This window comes from Oncorhynchus mykiss, chromosome 31 (genome assembly GCF_013265735.2).
Source record: "Oncorhynchus mykiss isolate Arlee chromosome 31, USDA_OmykA_1.1, whole genome shotgun sequence".
Taxonomy (NCBI): domain Eukaryota; kingdom Metazoa; phylum Chordata; class Actinopteri; order Salmoniformes; family Salmonidae; genus Oncorhynchus; species Oncorhynchus mykiss.
In genome coordinates, this window is record NC_050571.1 from 23,691,230 (window position 1) to 23,711,631 (window position 20,402).

Sequence of the window (20,402 nt, forward strand, 5' to 3'; positions counted from 1 at the left end):
TGTCTAAAAATACTTGAATCAGTTGAAGAACCCATTGCCCATTATGGTTGTGAGGTCTGGGATCCACTCACCAACCAATAATTCGCAAAATGGGACAAACACCAAATTGAGACTCTGCATGCAGAATTCGACAAAAAATATCCCGTGAACACCATAAAACACAAAATAATGCATGCAGAGCAGAATTAGGCTGATACCCACTAATTATCAAAATCCAGAAAAGAGCTGTTAAATTATACAACCACCTAAAAGGAAGTGATTCCAAACCTTCAATAACAAAGCCATCACCCACAGAGAGATGAACCTCAGAGTTCCCTAAGCAAGCTGGTCCTGGGGCTCTGTTCACAAACACAAACAGACCCCCAGGACAGCAACACAATTAGACCCAACCAAATCATGAGAAAACAACAAGATAATTACTTGACACATTGGAAAGAATTAACAGAAAAACTGAGCAAACTAGAATGTTATTTGGCTCTAAACAGACACAAAATGAGGTGGAAACTGAGAAGCACTTCCCATCTTCCTGCCAAATGTATGACCATATTAGAGACATATATTTCCCTCAGATTACACCAGACCCACAAAGAATTTGAAAACAAACCCAATTTTGATAAACTCCCATTCTACTGGGTGAAATACCACAGTGTGCCATCACAGCAGCAAGATTTGTGACCTGTTTCCACAAGAAAAGGGCAACCAGTGAAGAACAAACACCATTGTAAATACAACCCATATTTATGTTCATTTATTTTCCCTTTCGTACTTTACTATTTGCACTTCATTACAACACTGTATATAGACATAATATGACATTTGAAATGTCTTTATTCTTCTGGAACCTTTGTGAGTGTAATGTTTACTGTTCACTTTTTATTGTTAATTTCACTTTTTTTTTTCTATTTCACTTGCTTTGGCAATGTTAACATGTTTCCCATGCCAGTAAAGCCCTTTGAACTGAATTTAACTGAGAGAGAGAAACTTCTGTATGTGTAATGTTTACTGTTAATTTTTATTGTTTATTTCACTTTTGTATATTATCTACCTCACTTGCTTTGGCAATGTTAACACAAGTTTCCCATGCCAATAAAGCCCCTTGAATTGAATTGAATGGCATGAGGGAGGTGTGTGTGAAAGAGAGGGGAGTGATAGTGATTTTTCCCCACACCCTTTCATCAACCCCCCTTAGAGGTGAGAGAACAGAAGGGGAGAAGCAGTGATGGTGCCTACCCCTCATCACCGCCTCCTCGCTGAAGAGAAAATAGTGGAATTCCCCCCATCTACAGACTCATACAACACTCCTTCCGTGGCCTCCATCTGCTCTTAAACGCTAGTAAAACCAAATGCATGCTTTTCAACCGTTCGCTGCCCACACCCGCCCGCCCGACTAGCATCACTACCCTGGACGGTTCTGACCTGGAATATGTGTACACCTACAAATACCTAGGTGTCTGGCTAGACTGTAAACTCTCCTTCCAGACTCATATTAAACATCTCCAATCCAAAATCAAATCTAGAATCGGCTTTCTATTTCACAACAAAGCCTCCTTCACTCACGCCGCCAAACTTACCCTAGTAAAACTGACTATCCAACCGATCCTCGACTTTGGCGATGTCATCTACAAAATAGCTTCCAATACTCTACTCAGCAAACTGGATGCAGTCTATCACAGTGCCATCCATTTTGTTACCAAAGCCCCTTATACCACCCACCACTGCGGCCTGTATGCTCTAGTCATCTGGCCCTCGCTACATATTCGTCGCCAGGCCCACTGGCTCCAGGTCATCTATAAGTCTATGCTAGGTAAAGCTCTGCCTTAGCTCAGCTCACTGGTCACGATAACAACACCCACCTGTAGCAGGCGCTCCCAGCAGGTATATCTCACTGGTCATCGCCAAAGCCAACACCTCCTTTGGCCGCCTTTCCTTCCAGTTCTCTGCTGCCAGTGACTGGAACGAATTGCAAAATCGCTGAAGCTGGAGACTTATATTTCCCTCACTAACTTTTAACATCAGCTATCTGAGCAGCTAACCGATCGCTGCAGCTGTACATAGTCCATCTGGGGCGGCAGGTAGCCTAGTGGTAAGAGCGTTGGGCCAGTAACCAAAAGGTTGCAGGATCGAATCCCCGAGCTGACAAGGTCGTTCTGCCCCTGAACAAGCCACTGTTCCTAGGCCGTCACTGTAAATGAGAATTTGTTCTTAACTGACTTGCCTAGTTAAATAAATAAAGGTGAAAAAAAATCTGGCAGTCTCTCTCCTACCCTGCTCTCTCCCTCTCTCACACACACTCTTACTCTATAACACCATTTATTATGGTTTCATGACCTTGCCTAGTTTCAGTATCAATCTGACCAAGATCAAAATTAACCAGTGTTGTGTTTAGGTTCTCCATTTTCAGATTTAGTTGCTTGTTGCTTTTGGATGAAATCTTACACTCACAAAATATAAAGTTGATTAATTTCTCTGAAGCCAAGATCTATTTGTAATTGTAATAGAATGGTTCAAAATGTGTAGACTATTGAGAGGGTTAAGGGGTTTGCTGTGAGTGGAGTGCAATTTAGGACTGTAGTTTCCTTAAATGTTTGTTACAAATACTTTGGTTGCGTCGCCCAGCTTAGACATTGTATTCATCAACCAATGGTTGCATGCCACGTCCCCAACGGTGCCATCGGGCACCAGGTTGCTATAACATACCGTATGATGTAGTTAGGCGATGCGGAAAATACTAATCCAGGCGTTATATGATCTGACGTGAGTCAGCAACGTCTGAACTGTCTCACACCCATCAGGACAGGACAGGACAGGCAGCATTCCATTCCATGTACTGACACCTGTAGGTCAGGTGATACAAAAAGGAAGATGTGGATCACTAACATAAACATTGATTGGTCAAAATGAGAATGACATTATAAATGGGCCAATGGGGAAAAGTAGGTGGAAGGTGGGTATACTCTAGCCTGACAGTGAACAGAATGACACAAACATGAACGAGATGCCAAGTGTAGACACAAGCGTAACATTTTTATTTTCAGTGGCAAACAAAAATCCACAATCGAACTTGGAAATGCCAAGCCTTCTGGAGGAACCTAAAAGTGTTGTGATGGCTCAATTTCTGTAAGTATATAAATATACATTTTCTTTGATTCCTTTCTACAGAAACCCCCCCCAAAAATGACAATATGGGTCAACACTACTTATCTGGGGTTTTTCTCAAATTAAAATTGTTTTGTGTCATAACCGGATTATAGCTCCCATCCAAACATTGTGATGAATATATTTTTACATGTCATAGTCATCAGTCAACTCCATCAACACGTGAATGCTAGCGATGGCTAGTTATGCTAGATTTGCTACCAGTCTGTCTTAATGAGTGTTAGCATGCTAATAGCAGGCCCTGCACACAAGGGGTACGCAGTAGGTTGATAACAATGAGCCAAATATGTTGTATGAGACATTTCAAAGAACATTTCCAACTAATGAGAAAACAGTAATTGAACAGGGCAAACTTGGGCAGATTTTTACTGCTGTATTCCATTGACCACAGAAACCTCATGCTGGATGTGCTACAGCATCTGATATCATAAAGATTGTCGTTATGACCAATCCTATTGTATTCCTTGTATTTCTGAAAAATGTTTTACTAGATCAAATGTGTGTATGGTGGCACCTGCTACAGCTTGAGTAATGACAGCACTGGTGTTATCTTGAAAGTGGAAAAGATCTCTGAGTGACACAGCAGTTTAAAGGTACTACCGCCATCTTAGTAGCACTTTACATTACAGCACGGCATAAAGTGGTGGTGACATGGTTACTCACCATCAAAATAATGCTATTGTGAATTACAAAACATTGTTACTATACTATTACCATGTTATTACTGTAATGTCAAGTGCTACCAAGATGGCTGTAAAGCAACACATGTAAAGTGCTACCAAGATGGCTGTAAAGCAACACATGTAAAGTGCTACCAAGATGGCTGTAAAGCAACACATGTAAAGTGCTACCAAGATGGCTGTAAAGCAACACATGTAAAGTGCTACCAAGATGGCTGTAAAGCAACACATGTAAAGTGCTACAGATAATGCATTTTAAACTATTACCACTCAGTACACAGTTATTTTTTATGACAGTATAAATTAACGACTTGTTACATTTATATATTTTCTTTACGAAGGACAAAATAGAAACCTACTCAACCAGAAGGAGGGGGGCACTGAGTGTTTGTGAGTTTCATTTGTAATAATAATGGATTTGTTTTTATTTCTCCTTCATGTTTTTCTACAGTAAGAAGAGGCCCCTGTCTGAGGGGAGTGATGTGAACTTTCCCAGCAACACAGACAGTTCTTCTGATAGATGCCCTCCTGAGGAGGATGTGGCTGCTACATCAACCAGATCCCAGAGTGAGGAGAATGAGAACCACCAATGGTATGACCCATTTGTGCCCTCCCACATTGGGAACAGACAATATTGGCAGTCTTGGCAGATGTGAATTCAGTTGATGAATTCTGTAAGCAGGAAGTTAACCCACTGGGTGTGTTGATGTCATGTTGCTGAATCTACCTGGTTGTAACTCAAGTCTTCATTTACCTTGGCAAATCTGACCATAATTCTATCCTTCTGATTTCTGCTTACAAGCTAAAATTAAAGCAGGAAGCACCAGTGACTCGGTCAATAAAAAAGTGGTGAGATGAAGCAGATGCTAAACTACAGGACTGTTTTGCTAGCACGGAATGGAATATGTTCCGGGATTCTTCTAATGACATTGAGGAGTACACCACAGTCACTGACTTTATCAATAAGTGCATCGAGGATGTCGTCCCTACAGTGACTGTATGTACATACCCTAACCAAAAGCCGATGTATGACCTTTAAACAGGTCAACATTCACAAGGCCGTAGGGCCAGACAGATTACCAGAACGTGTACCGCGAGCATGCGCTGACAAACTGGCAAGTGTCTTCACTGACATTTTCATCCTCTCCCTGTCCGGGTCTGTAACACCAACATGTTTTAAGCAGAACACCATGGTCCCTGTGCCCAAGAACACTAAGGTAACCTGCCTAAATGACTACCGATCCGTAGCACTCACATCTGTAGTCATGAAGTGCTTTGAAAGGCTGGTCATTGCTCACGTCACCACCATCATCCCACAAACGCTAGACCCACTCCGATTTGCATACCGCCCCAACAGATCCACAGATGATGCGATCTCCATTGCACTCCCTTGCCCTTTCCCACCTGGACAAAAGGAACACATATGTGAGAATGCTCTTCATTGACTACAGCTCAGCGTTCAACACCATAGTGCCCTCAAAGCTCCTCACTAAGCTAAGGATCCTTGGACTAAACACCTCTCTCTGCAACTGGATCCTAGACTTCCTGACGGGCCGCCCCCAGGTGGTAAGGTTAGGTAACAACACATCCACCACGCTGATTGTCAACACGGGGACCCCTAAGAGGTGCGTGCTCAGTCCCCTCCTGTACTCCCTGTTCACTCAGGACTGCAAGGCCAGGCATGACTCCAACACCAACATTACGTTTGCTGATGACACAACAGTGGTAGGCCTGATCACCAACAACAATGAGACAGCCTATAGGGAGGAGGTCAGAGACCTGACGTGTGGTTAAAAAACAACAACCTATCCCTCAACGTGATCAAGACTAAGGAGATGATTGTGGACTACAGGAAATGGAGGACCGAGCACGCCGCCATTCTCATCGACGAGGCTGTAATGGAGCAGGTTGAGAGCTTCAAGTTCCTTGGTGTCCACATCACCAACAAACTAACATGGTCCAAGCACACTAAGACAAGAGGGCAAGACAAAACCTATTCCCCTAAGAAAACTGAAAAGAATTGGCATGTGTCCTCAGATCCTCAAAAGGTTTTACAGCTGCACCATCGAGAGCATCCTGACAGGTTGCATCACTGCCTGGTATGTCAACTGCTAGGCCTCCAACCACAAGGCACTACAGAGGACCCCGGTGATGTACGGCTCAGTACATCACCGGGGCCGAGCTTCCCGCCATCCAGGACCTCTATACCAGGCGGTGTCCGAAGAAGGCCCTAAAAATTGTCAAAGACTCCAGCCACCCTAGTCATAGACTGTTCTCTCTGCTATCACACGGAATGCGGTACCGGAGCGCCAAGTCTAGGTCCAAGAGGATCCTAAACAGCTTCTACCCCCAAGCCATAAGACTTCTGAACAGCTAATCAAATGGCTACCCAGACTATTTGCATTGCCCCCCTCCCCGGAACGCTGCTTGCTGCTACTCTCTGTTATTATCTATGCACAGTCAATTTAATAACTTTACCTACATGTACGTATTACCTCAATTACCTCAACACCGGTGCCCCCGCAGATTGACTCTGTACCGGTACCCCCTGTGTATAGCCCCGCTATTGTTATTTACTGCTGCTCTTTAATAATTTGTTATTCTTATCTCTTACTTTTTTTTTGGGGGGGGGGGGGGTATTTTCTTAAAACTGCATTGTTGGTTAAGGGCTTATAAGTAAGCATTTCACTGTAAGGTCTACACCTGTATTCACTGTTATTCAGCGAATTTTGACCTTGAGTTCAATTGCAAGAAACCCTGTTTTAAAAACCAAATATTTACAAGTTGTATTTGAAACCATCTAAAAGTATTTAAAACTTACTAAATTGCTTTCAACAACTAATAGTTTGTGACATTGATGGTGAATAACATCATTATATTTCTCTACAGTAAGAAGAGGCACCTATCACTGTCTGAGGGAGGGGATCCTGATGATGTGAACCCTTCCACCAACACAAACGTTTTTTCTAACGGAGGGCCTCTTGAGGAGGATATGGATGCTAATTCAACCAGTAAGGGGATTGAGATCCACCAGAGGTATGACCTACATTTTCACAATATGCTTATTGGCATCAGGAGACAGAAAACAATATATTTTGAAATCTTGAAGCTGACATGCAACATTTTTGACACTGTACCAAAAGTGGACTAATATTAAACATACTAATTGTGGAGGACATGGTAGTCCTATTGTTATACATTTCATGTGTAAATCCAGAGTCCATAGTTGTTTTCTGAATCTTTACTAGATGTTACTATCTTTAGCTCTCTTTTATCCCTTTTGATTCCCCTTACAGAGGAAGCCCCAGTCCTGCTATCATCAACGTTCCAGCTCTGTCAATGGACCTCCCAAATCAAGTTGAAAACAAATTACGTGATACATTTTACCTTCTACAAACAAAAGATTGCATTCATCTTAAAGTTACATGGGCATTCTTAAAGTCAACTGGTGATGTGTTTGTTGCAATTCTGGAACTTAACAATATAGAGAATATGGAAAACAAACCTCGAATAATTATTAGTCATATCAAAGAGTTACTTCTTGAGGAAACAAAAATAATGTTGGAAAACGAAGAGCAATTGCAAAATACAACATTTTCTATATATTCGCTCCACTCTCCTTCGCAAATTACAGGTCATAAAATAACGGATTTAGCAGAACTGAACAAGTATGGCATAACAACGATTTTTACAGACTGTCGGACGGAAATCCAAAACATCCCAAATCATTTTGAAAACATTTCTGAATTTCTTGATAAGTTCTACTCATTACAAACAAAGGGTTGCAAGCAAAAGTTTGATACACAACATGCATGGGCATTTATAGAGTCACCTTGTGGTGGAGAACCGGTTTCTGTTGGTTTATTTAAATTAGAAGATTGCAAGAAGATGGGTAAGGGCAAACATTTAAATATTCATACCGAAAAGTTACTTCTTGAGGAAGTAAAACAAATATTGAAAAACAATGAGAAATTGCGAAATACTAAATTGTTTATCTATACGCTCAATTCTCCTTGTTTGCAAAATTCAGGTCATGATTCATGCATGGATTTACTGATTAAGGATTCAGCAGAACTGTACAAATCTTATGGTATAAAAACTATTGTTGGATACAGCAAATGGTACGGTTTGACTGGAAAGTTGACAACCTTTGTAGATCCATATATCAGCTCATTCAATCACTTTAATTTGATAATCAGTAGTCCTACTTATGAAAACTATTGTGACAAATTTGCCATTTTTAACACTGAGTATAACAATAAGAAAAGCCATGACTCTAAATCTAATTTTGAAGACAGAGAACTTACCGAGAAACTTTATGATTCGAGTAAACTATTTCTGCCCAACAACATTTCAGAAGTAGCTTTCAGATTGCAAACTCATAAAGACATCCATAGGCATGTGACAAATAAATTTATGTCAATTAGCAATTATCATAAAACAAATGTGAAAACCGATGAGAAAAAAAGTCTTGACCTACATTTTTCCATACCCCATTTTAGAACTCTTAATCAATTCCAAAAAGTTGGAGAGTATCTAGCTGAAAAATTTGACTTGATAAAACACATTGGTAATAACTTAGATCGATCTAAAGTACATTTCATAAAATGGTGGACTAAAACAATTGAGGACGAATATACTACTTTTCTTCGAGTTTCCATTAATAGACATCTCAGTGAATATAAACACAGAATCACAGTCCTCGATCACATCAAGAAAAACCCTGCAGAATATTTACAGTTTTGTCACTTACCACTAAGCCCTTTCCACAAACTATTTAATTAATACATGTAGCTTATTCATTTGAGGTTGTGAACTAATGTCACAGTGAGCGCTATTGGTGGAGAAGTCAGGTGCAGAAGAGCAGAGAGTTGTGAACAGGCACACACTTTATTGGGCAGAGGCAATAAAACAGACAGACGCCACTGTGTCAAAACCTCCAGCCAAAGGATAAAGTGCAAGGCACGAAACAGTCACAACAAATGAGCAAATGTTACAACAAACAACCTTCCTGAAATACCATGGAAATAACGGGAAAAACCCAGCCTGGTGCGTACACACGAAACACATAACAAATAGAATTTCACAAAGACATGGAGGGGAACAGAGGAATAAATACATGCAGTGTGATTAGGGAATGAAAACCAGGTGTGCAGGGAACAAGACAAAACAAATGGAACAATGGAAAAATGGAGCGCCGATGGTTAGAAAGCCGATGGCTCCCTGATTAGCCCGGACCCTAATGGTCGCCTATCCAGAGCATGTACCAGGAAAGGTCTAACCACAGGAATAATGGGGATCCCTAAACTAAGGGCGAAAGCTCTGTCGATAAAATTCCCAGCCGCGCTCGATGAGCACCTAATGCTGGGAATGAGTGGAAAACTCAGGAAAACAAACAGGTACAAACAGGTGGACAACAGAGGACCCTGGATGAGAGTTGTGCAGACTCACCTGGGGTGACGCCAGAGTGCACTGCCTGCTGCCTCGACTCCCAGAGGGAACCAACCCAGCACCAACCGGCAGTGTGCCCTCTGCGGCCACAGATGGTGCACGTGACGGCCCCTCCTCCAGCCTCCCTAAGCACAGCCCCTCCCAGCTCCATGGGCACCGGAGCGGGGGTGCTGGAAGATGTACCCGACGGAGTGACCAGCAGGTTATGTACCCTGCTGGTGACCAGCAGGTTATCCAACCTAATGGACAGATCCATCAGTTGGTCAAAGGTGATGGTGACATCCCTGCAAGCCAACTCCCGTTGGACATCCTCACGCAGACTGCATCGGTACTGATCGATAAGGGCCCTGTTGTTCCATCCTGTTCCGGCGGCCAAGGTCCGAAATTCCAGGGCGAACTCCTGGGCGCTCCTCGTCCCCTGCCTCAAGTGGAAGAGCCGTTCCCCTCGAAGTGGTCCAATGCCGCGTCTCCTTCTCCCCACACGACGTTTGCCCACTCCAGAGCTCTCCCCGAGGGGAATGAGACGAGGGTGGACACGCTCTCCCTTCCCGAGGGAGCTGGGTGAACGGTGTCCAGGTATAAGTCCAACTGTAATAGGAACCCCTGGCACCAGGCTGCCGTCCCATCATACTCCCTGGGAAGGGAGAGACGCATCCCACTGGGACTGGATCCAGGATGGCCGGGTAGAGGTAACCCCGGTTGCGCTGGTCGAGGCTTCCAGTCTCTCCCAGCGGTCCATGGTCTGGACAACGAGATCCATCGTGGCACCGAGATGTTGCAGAATTGCCGAGTGTTCCCGGATGCACTCCTCGACTCCTCTGTCCTGGAGGGGTACAGAGGAATAAATACATGCAGTGTGATTAGGGAATGAAAACCAGGTGTGCAGGGAACAAGACAAAACAAATGGATTAATGGAAAAATGGAGCGGCGATGGCCGAACGCAGTTTGCACATGATATGTACGCCGAGGAACTTAAAACAGACTCTTTGCTGTGGGAGATCACACCAACTGACTCAAGTTGGCTAGGAATGATTATGGGGGCTGGATATCATAATGATGTCTCCACTCCCTCTATGGTGAATTGCTGTACTGGAAACATATGCTTTAATACTAATAAAAATATAATTGATAAAAAAGTGTTTGTTTCCTCATTTAGCGCTATATGTGGATTTTTTTAATATACAGTTGTGGCCAAGGTTTTGAGAATGACACAAATATGAATTTTCACAAAGTCTGCTGCCTCAGTTTGTATGATGGCAATTTGCATATACTCCAGAATGTTATGAAGAGTGGTCAGATTAAATGCAAAGTCCCTCTTTGCCATGCAAATGAACTGAATCCCCCAAAAACATTTCCACTGCATTTCAGCCCTGCCACAAAAGGACCAGCTGTCATCATGTCAGTGATTCTCTCGTTAACACAGGTGTGAGTGTTGACAAGGACAAGGCTGGAGATCAGTCTGTCATGCTGATTGAGTTCGAATAACAGACTGGAAGCTTCAAAAGGAGGATGGTGCTTGGAATCATTGTTCTTCCTCTGTCAACCATGGTTACCTGGAAGAAAACATGTGCCGTCATCATTGCTTTGCACAAAAAGGGCTTCACAGGTAAGGATATTGCTGCCAGTAAGATTGCACCTAAATCAACCATTTATCGGATCATCAAGAACTTCAAGGAGAGCGGTTCAATTGTTGTGAAGAAGGCTGCAGGGCGCCCAAGAAAGTCCAGCAAGCGTCAGGAGCTTCTCCTAAAGTTGATTCAGCTGCGGGATTGGGGCACCACCAGTACAGAGCTTGCTCAGGAATGGCGGCAGGCAGGTGTGAGTGCATCTGCACGCACAGTGAAGCAAAGACTTTTGGAGGATGGCCTGGTGTCAAGAAGAGCAGCAAAGAAGCCACTTCAGGGACAGGTTGATATTCTGCAAAAGGTACAGGGATTGGACTGCTAAGGACTGGGGTAAAGTAATTTTCTCTGATGAATCCACTTTCTGATTGTTTGGGGCATCTGGAAAAAAGCTTGTCCAGAGAACACAAGGTGAGCGCTACCATCAGTCCTGTGTCATGCCAACAGTAAAGCATCCTGAGACCATTCATGTGTGGGGTTGCTTCTCAGCCAAGGGAGTGGGCTCACTCACAATTTGCCTAAAATTGGAAATTCATATTTGTGTCATTCTCAAAACTTTTGGCTACGACTGTACATGTCAATTCCACCATTGTACTGATTGATAAATACAATTGGTCCTCCAAAGCGGGGCTGGTAGGGGGGCAGGAGTTATGTAATCAATGGCATTTTTTCAAGTAGAAAGGAGCAGTCAAGATTCAGTAACTGTCAAAGGGAAGTTCAATAAATAGTTTTTAGCTAAAAAGCTATTTGTTTCTTTTTGACCATTTTTAAAGGAAACTATTACTTGTGTCGGGGGTCTAGGGTTAGTCTGTTATATTTGGAGTACTTCTCCTGTCTTATCCGGTGTCCTGTGTGAATTTAAGTATGCTCTCTCTAATTCTCTCTTTCTTTATCTCTCTTGGAGGACCTGAGCCCAAGGACCATGCCTCAGGACTACCTGGCCTGATTACTTCTTTCTGTCCCCAGTCCACCTGGTCGTGCTGCTGCTCCAGTTTCAACTGTTCTGCCTGCGGCTATGGAACCCTGACCTGTTTACTGGACGTGCTACCTTGTCCCGGACCTGACTCTCTCTCTACTGCACCTGCTGTCTCGAGTGATCGGCTATGAAAAGCCAACTGACATTTACTCCTGAGGTGCTGACCTGTTGCACCCTCTACAACCACTGTGATTATTATTATTTTCATCTATGAACATTTGGAGGGGCGCTGTTGGAAGCCAAGGATGTAGAACACGTTTCCCTATCGCTCCTGAGTGACCAAATTTATATATTTAACCTTGCAAAATTGTATATATTTCTATTTGGCCAGGCATCTGAAGAGACCCATAAATAATTCAGATCAGGTTTGAGAAATGTAAGTTTGTAATGTTGTCTACCCGGCCAAAAACGGAGTCTGCGAGAGCAGGCCGCAGCTAGCCCGCGCCCTCTCCTGATTCACCCCCGCCACCGGACACTGCTAATGCCGGCCCCACGGAAACACTGACAGTGGAGATGCTACAATCCCCGATAGGCACCCTCAAAACCGATATTTTCGGCAAAATTGACTCTCTACGAATCTCAGGTTAGAGATATCAACGGTCAAAGATGAGCTTAAAAAATCTATTGAGATTATACAGAATAAGCTCGACGCACACGGAGTGGCCTTATCAGATTTGGAACGAGGTGCTACAGACCACAGCACTCGCATTAGCGAGCTAGAGGCTAATGTTGACTCATTGATAACTAAGGTGGCATACCTCGACAATCGATGCGAAGATATGGAAAGTAGAATGTGGAGGAACAACATTTGTCTACTGGGAATACCGGGGAGGAGAAGCCACTGCTAGACCGGGCCCACCGCACTCTGTGTAGCCGAGCCCAGGATGGAGAACCCCCGCGACCATTTGTCATCAGGGTGCATTTCTTTCATGTCCGCAGTGACATACTGAGGAAATCGGGAGAAGCATCCCCTCTCCTCTATAAGAAATGGCTCCACGCACAGATTCAAGGACCCGGCCTTAGTGGCAGATTCCATCAACAAGAACGTGAAAGCGGCTGTTTTACCGCATGGGGTGGAACAGATGGTTGGTTAGCAGGATAGTTAGCAGGCCGAATGGTTTGCTAGTGAAGCCAATTTTGCTGGGTTCGTCGACATTTGAATGTCATTCTCTCTTTTTTTTTCATTTCTAACCCAGGTTGCTGCCTCTAATGCCAATATCTGGCTGTTTTCATGGTTCAGTCGTAGTTTTACAATCTGTATTGCTGTTAAACCACTCTTAACCGAGGCTAGTTTTCCTTAGACTCTGTTGGGGACCAATCCATATATGCTTGGCTTACTCTAGTTAAATGGTCACAAATCTCAGGTAGCACAGAGTAAGAGTTATCATGCTTTGCTCTAAACTTTTTGTATTTAGGGTTTTGCTTGCATCTCAGTTGGGGAGATGCTTCAGCAAGGGTGGGTGTGAGGGAAGGGTTTTTTCCCTCTATTTGTATATAGTTTTTATATTTATTTTGTGCCTCGTCGCTTGCCTTGTTTTTTAAATTTGAGCTTTTCGGTTCAACTAAGATCTTCAGTTTACATTGTACCTTTTCCTTTACACGTCCTCTCTCTTAAGACATGACTCAGCCTAGTGTAGCTCATCCAGCTGGAGGGAATAGCTTTCATTTTCTCACTTGGAACTGCAGGGGCATAAATAACGCAGTTAAACATAGTGAGGTGCTACATAACCTTCATCAATTGAAAGCTCACATCATCTTTCTCCAAGAAACTGAGGGTATCATCTGAGGGTATCACAACACTCAAGTCTTAGGTGCAGATTAGTGGGTCAGGTGTTCCATTCCTCATTTCAGAGTAAGGTAAGAGGGGTGGCTATTTTCCTTCACAGATCGGAACCTTTTACCTGTTCTAATGTAATCGCAGATCCCCATGGTAGATACATAATTATCAGTGGTAGGTTGCTCAATGGTAAGGTACTTCTTGTGAATATTTATGCTCCTAATTGGGACAATGGTGATTTTTTTCAAATCGGTTTTCTCTACACTCCCAGATATGTCTTCCCATATGTTGATCTTAGGTGGTGACTCTAACTGTTGGTTAGACCCACATTTGTATCGATCCTCCACTAAACCTACCATCTTATCAACCTCAGCTAGAGTTGTCCGACCCTTTATGTCTGAATTCGCAGTTTCAGGTCCTTGGAGAATGTTTAATCCAGCTGGGAAAGCATACTATTTTTCTCAGCAGTTCACCAGACTTTTACAAGCATAGGCTACTTCCTTGTAGATGACAGGCTCCACCATTCCATATCTTCATGTTCATATAATCCAATTGTTGTATCTGACCACGCCCCGGTTACTATGGAAGTAGCCTTTCAAAATGTTGACAATCTGCGACGGCCTTGGTGGCTAAATACCCAACTGCTCAGCAATGAACACTTTGTCAATTTTGTTTTGAGTCAAATCAACTTTTTCATGATTACAAATAGAACCCCGAACATCTCTGCGTCTACTCTCTGGGAAACTTTGAAAGCTTATATCAGAGGTGAAATTATTTCCTACACCGCACATGAGAACAAACTGAAAAAGGATAGGCTGTCTATGTTAACATGCTGTATTGCCCAATTAAATTACATTTATGCCGTTTCACTATCCCCGGATATTTATAAGGAACGTTTAACTCTGCAAGCAGAATTTGACACATTATTAACAGACCAGGTTAATGAACTGCTTGTCAAGTATAGGAGCACTTACTATGCACAAGGAGATAAAGCCAGTAAATTATTAGCTCACAAGTTACGTCAATTATCATCATCATTTCAGATTCCTGAAATTCGTACATCATCTGGAATATAATTAGATCCTAGGGGGATCACTGATGAGTTCAAGAGATTTTACAAGCCTCTATATACAGTTGGGCAAAAAAGTATTTTGTCAGCCACCAATTGTGCAAGTTCTCCCACTTAAAAAGATGAGAGGCCTGTAATTTTCATCATAGGTACACTTCAACTATGACAGACAAAATGAGAAAAAAAATCCAGAAAATCACATTGTAGGATTTTTAATGAATTTATTTGCAATTTATAGTGGAAAATAAGTATTTGGTCAATAACAAAAGTTTATCTCAATACTTTGTTATATACCCTTTGTTGAAAATGACAGAGGTCAAACATTTTCTGTAAGTCTTCACAAGGTTTTCACACACTGTTGCTGGTATTTTGGCCCAAGTAAAGCAGATACATTGGAATTGGATGATTTCTTCCACTCACTTGCTGTGCCTTCTGTCAGCCGGGATTTGGTTAAAAAATTAGAGCAGCCGATCACTGTTGAAGAATTGTCTAATGCTGTCAAATCCCTTCAATCTGGGAGAAGCTCAGCGCCTGACGGCTACTCGGCAGAGTTTTATAAAAAATGTATCTCCAAAATAGCCCCTATTCGAATTGAAATGTACAATATAGCATTTGTACAGTGCCTTGCGAAAGTATTCGGCCCCCTTGAACTTTGCGACCTTTTGCCACATTTCAGGCTTCAAACATAAATATATAAAACTGTATTTTTTTGTGAAGAATCAACAACAAGTGGGACACAATCATGAAGTGGAACGACATTTATTGGATATTTCAAACTTTTTTAACAAATCAAAAACTGAAAAATTGGGCGTGCAAAATGATTCAGCCCCTTTACTTTCAGTGCAGCAAACTCTCTCCAGAAGTTCAGTGAGGATCTCTGAATGATCCAATGTTGACCTAAATGACTAATGATGATAAATACAATCCACCTGTGTGTAATCAAGTCTCCGTATAAATGCACCTGCACTGTGATAGTCTCAGAGGTCCGTCAAAAGCGAAGAGAGCATCATGAAGAACAAGGAACACACCAGGCAGGTCCGAGATACTGTTGTGAAGAAGTTTAAAGCCGGATTTGGATACAAAAAGATTTCCCAAGCTTTAAACATCCCAAGGAGCACTGTGCAAGCGATAATATTGAAATGGAAGGAGTATCAGACCACTGCAAATCTACCAAGACCTGGCCGTCCCTCTAAACTTTCAGCTCATACAAGGAGGAGACTGATCAGAGATGCAGCCAAGAGGCCCATGATCACTCTGGATGAACTGCAGAGATCTACAGCTGAGGTGGGAGACTGTCCATGGGACAACAATCAGTCGTATATTTCACAAATCTGGCCTTTATGGAAGAGTGGCAAGAAGAAAGCCATTTCTTAAAGATATCCATAAAAAGTGTCGGTTAAAGTTTGCCACAAGCCACCTGGGAGACACACCAAACGTGGAAGAAGGTGCTCTGGTCAGATGAAACCAAAATTGAACTTTTTGGCAACAATGCAAAACGTTATGTTTGGCGTAAAAGCAACACACCATCCCCACTGTCAAACATGGTGGTGGCAGCATCATGGTTTGGGCCAGCTTTTCTTCAGCAGGGACAGGGAAGATGGTTAAAATTGATGGGAAGATGGATGGAGCCAAATACAGGACCATTCTGGAAGAATGACTCCTGATGGAGTCTGCAAAAGACCTGAGACTGGGACGGAGATTTGTCTTCCAACAAGACAATGATCCAAAACATAAAGCAAAATCTACAATGGAATGGTTCAAAAATAAACATATCCAGGTGTTAGAATGGCCAAGTCAAAGTCCAGACCTGAATCCAATCGAGAATCTGTGGAAAGACCTGAAAACTGCTGTTCACAAATGCTCTCCATCCAACCTCACTGAGCTCGAGCTGTTTTGCAAGGAGGAATGGGAAAACATTTCAGTCTCTCGATGTGCAAAACTGATAGATATACCCCAAGTGACTTACAGCTGTAATCGCAGCAAAAGGTGGCGCTACAAAGTATTAACTTAACGGTGCTGAATAATTTTGCACGCCCAATTTTTCAGTTTTTGATTTGTTAAAAAAGTTTGAAATATCCAATAAATGTCGTTCCACTTCATGATTGTTTCCCACTTGTTGATTCTTCACAAAAAAATACAGTTTTATATCTTTATGTTTGAAGCCTGAAATGTGGCAAAAGGTCGCAAAGTTCAAGGGGGCCGAATACTTTCGCAAGGCACTGTAAATGGTGCTCTTCCACAGACTCTCGCTCAGGGAACCATTTGTCTTACTCTTTAAAAAAACATAGACCCTCTTGACTGTGCATCATACTGTCCAATTAGCCTGCTAAATGTTGACTATAAAATTCTAGCCAAACTTCTGGCAACGCGTCTGGAAACAGTCCTCCCATCAATTATCTCACCGGATCAAAAAGGATTTATTAAAAATAGACACTCATTCTTCAATCTTCGAAGATGATTTAATATTATATCATCCTTCTGTCGTCAATACCTCTGAAGCCGTTATATCCCTGGATGTGGAGAAAGCGTTTGATCGGGTGGAATGGAAATACCTTTTTTCATTCCAAATAAATTTGCCTTTGGCTCCAAATTCATGGCTAGGATAAGACTTCTGTACTCGTCCCCTCAAACCTCTGTCAGGACTAATAACAGTCAATCAGACCACCTCCCTTTGCAACGATCGACACGCCAGGGTTGCCCTTTAAGTCCCTTACTGTTTGCCCTCGCCATAGAACCACTTGCAATAACACTTCGCTCCAACCCCCTTATCAAAGATATAGTCAGATATACGGACACGAACACAAATTGTCTTTATATGCAGATTATTTATTATTATACACATCCAACCTTTCTGTCTCTGTTCCTGCTGCCCTTGCCACTTTTGCATCGTTCGGTCACTTACCAGGGTCTCAGTAAAATCGAATTGATGCCGCTGATTATGGCCACAAAAAATTCCCCTCTACATAACATTTAACATGGCTCACAATAGTTTTATCTAGGGGTACATGTCACAATCAGATTTGAAAACCTTTTTCATGCCAACTTTGCTCCTCTTTTAACCCGTATTAAGGATGATTTGGAATGCTGGTCTTTGCTACAACTCTCCTTAGTCGCAATAATTAATTCAATTAAAATGAATACTCTCCCTAAATTCTTATTTCTATCAGTGCCTTCCGATTTTTCTTCCCAATACATTTTTCAAAAAGATCGACAGCCTAATACTACCCTTTATATGGGACAAAAATCCCCCCAGGATGCGAAAACAGCTTTTGCAGAGGCCCAAACCAGACAGCGGTCTAGCTCTAACGGACTTCAGAATCTATTATTGGGCCACTAACCTTAGGATCATTCACTACTGGTTGCAGAGCAGAGAGAAATTCCCACCCCTAATTTGGCTAGAGATGTAGGCCGCCTCGTCTATACCGGCATCATTGTCTTCCCTCGCTCACTCCTCCGTTACAGACCCTTACTCCTCCTTCACCAAAAATATGTGTCAAGACAACATTGAAGATCCGGAATCAATTTAGGCGCCACTTTGGGTTTCAAACAACCTCTTCTTTGGATGCGGTGGCCTCAAACCCAGTCTTTCCCCCATCTATGGTTGATGGTGCTTTCTCAACATGATCTAGTCCCAGTATTAAAATATTCAGATATCTATTATTAACAATACATTTAATATGTTTGAACAATTATCAAGCAAATTTGGTCTCCCCAGACATCATTTTTTTAGGTTCTTACAAGTCTGGAGTTACATCAACAGCATAGATCCAGGATTCCCCACCCTTCCTTGTGAAACCCAGTTCGACATTTCTTGTCCCACTTCGTACTCTAAAAGGCACCTTGTCAATAATCTATAGGCAAATTTGCTCACTACAAGTCATCTCATTAAACAATATTAAATCCTCATGGGATGAGGAACTGGGTGAGGAAATATCTGATGAACTATGGGAAGGGGCACTCAAAAGGGTACATAGCTCTTCTATTTGCGCTCGACACGGCCTCATTCAATGCAAACTCTTGGGCCGACTGGACCAAAGCAAGATTATCCCAAATTTACAAGGATGCGAACCCTAATTGTGTACGATGTAATCAGTCTCCTGCTAATCATGTACACATGTTTTGGTGTTGCCCATCTCTTGTTGGTTTCTGGAAAGACATCTTTAACACACTCTCAGAATTAAGCGGCACAGAGATCGAGCCAGACCCTTTTACTGCATTATTTGGGGTTTCCTTACCCACAACACAATTGACAAATTAATAAGGATGTAATTGCCTTTGTCAGCGAGACGATTAATTTTACGTCGATGGAAATCCTCTGCAGCCCCTTCTCGTGCTCTTTGGATTAAATCTGTTTTGAATTGCATAAAGTTGAAAAGATTAAACACGCACTCAATGGGTCTGTAGACAAATTCTACAAATTCTATGCAAAGGCTCCCTTCTTTTCTTCTGTTAAACCAATACATTTCCCTGCAGTTCCAGAGTGATGTATATTTATATATTGGTGACGTAAGAGGCCTGGTATGTGCATACACGACATCTCGGATGTTAAGGACGGTATTATCTGTACTAGATGACCCATAACAACTGTATCAAAATATATATTTTTCCTTATTATTTTAATTTTGTATTTACATTTTTATGTCTGCCTCTCTATGTTTTGCTGTATTGTTCTCTTTTATGTGTTTTTTTTATACTACTACCAAATAACTTACAAGTGCAATTATTTTCTAAATGCTGGTATTGAAAATTAAACAAAGTATTATTTTTTTTTATTATTTTTTAAAAATCTATGAACATTTGAACATCTTGGCCATGTTCTGTTAGAATCTCCACCTGGCACAGCCAGACTGGCCACCCCTCATAGCCTGGTTCCTCTCTAGGTTTCTTCCTAGGTTCTGGCCTTCCTAAGGAGTTTTTCCTAGCCACCGTGCTTCTACATCTGTATTGTTTGGGGTTTTAGGCTGAGTTTCTGTACAGCACTTTGTGACAGCAGCTGATGTAAGAAGGGCTTTATAAATACATTTGATTGATTGATTACAGTTCGGCATGTACATCATTGTTATCAGGAAATGATTTGTAAAATGCTATTGAAATAAAAACAGCTGCATTGAATAGAATTTCACTGAACAATTATTAGTTACTAGTTATTGGCAACAAGGTAATACATAATTGAAAAATAATGATAGATAAAGACTTATTTTCTTTATTAGTAGCATTGTTATTGGTATATGACTGTCATTCAGTCCATGTTAAATACCATTGTCTTGTCCTTTACAAAAGTGGAGTATTGATAGTTGGCGCAGAATATTCTCTCACAATGAGAGTTCCTGTACACAATATACCAAACACACAACAATAAATCAACAATAAATATATATATTTTTTAATAATAACAATATGAACACTGGTTAAAATAATGTCAAGTAGTGTTGCTATGACAGCAAGAATGTGTTTACAGTGTGTGCCATCTTTTCTTCTGTGCAAACTGTAGCAAAACAGAATAGAAAAAAGGAATTGCCATGTTGCCGTGGATAAGGTAACCAGCCTGATAGTAAGGGAAGAACAGACAGGTTGGGACAACATGACTTCAGTTAGGTAGTTACCAAACACACAATGTCAGAGGAATTCCCCTTCTCTACTGAGCAATGTCCTACAGGACTGGGACAAGGAA

General features: G+C 42.0%; 1 protein-coding gene across 1 annotated transcript; it reads left to right on the forward strand.

Moving 5' to 3' along the window:
• The first annotated feature begins 2,958 nt into the window (after nucleotides 1-2,958).
• On the forward strand, nucleotides 2,959-10,559 carry LOC110504797. The gene is made up of 4 exons (XM_021583610.2): nucleotides 2,959-3,117; nucleotides 4,288-4,428; nucleotides 6,726-6,872; nucleotides 7,133-10,559. The coding sequence occupies exons 1-4, from the start codon at nucleotides 2,987-2,989 to the stop codon at nucleotides 8,619-8,621; spliced, it is 1,908 nt and encodes a 635-aa protein (XP_021439285.2). The 5' UTR covers nucleotides 2,959-2,986; the 3' UTR covers nucleotides 8,622-10,559.
• The last annotated feature ends 9,843 nt before the right edge of the window (nucleotides 10,560-20,402 follow it).

Excerpts from the sequence above, each read along its gene's own strand:
- LOC110504797 (XM_021583610.2), top strand. The coding sequence starts at position 2,987 with ATGAACGAGATGCCAAGTGTAGACACAAGCGTAACATTTTTATTTTCA. Across the intron at positions 3,118-4,287 it reads GTTGTGATGGCTCAATTTCT|TAAGAAGAGGCCCCTGTCTG; the intron begins GTAAGTATATAA and ends GTTTTTCTACAG. Across the intron at positions 4,429-6,725 it reads GAGAATGAGAACCACCAATG|TAAGAAGAGGCACCTATCAC; the intron begins GTATGACCCATT and ends ATTTCTCTACAG.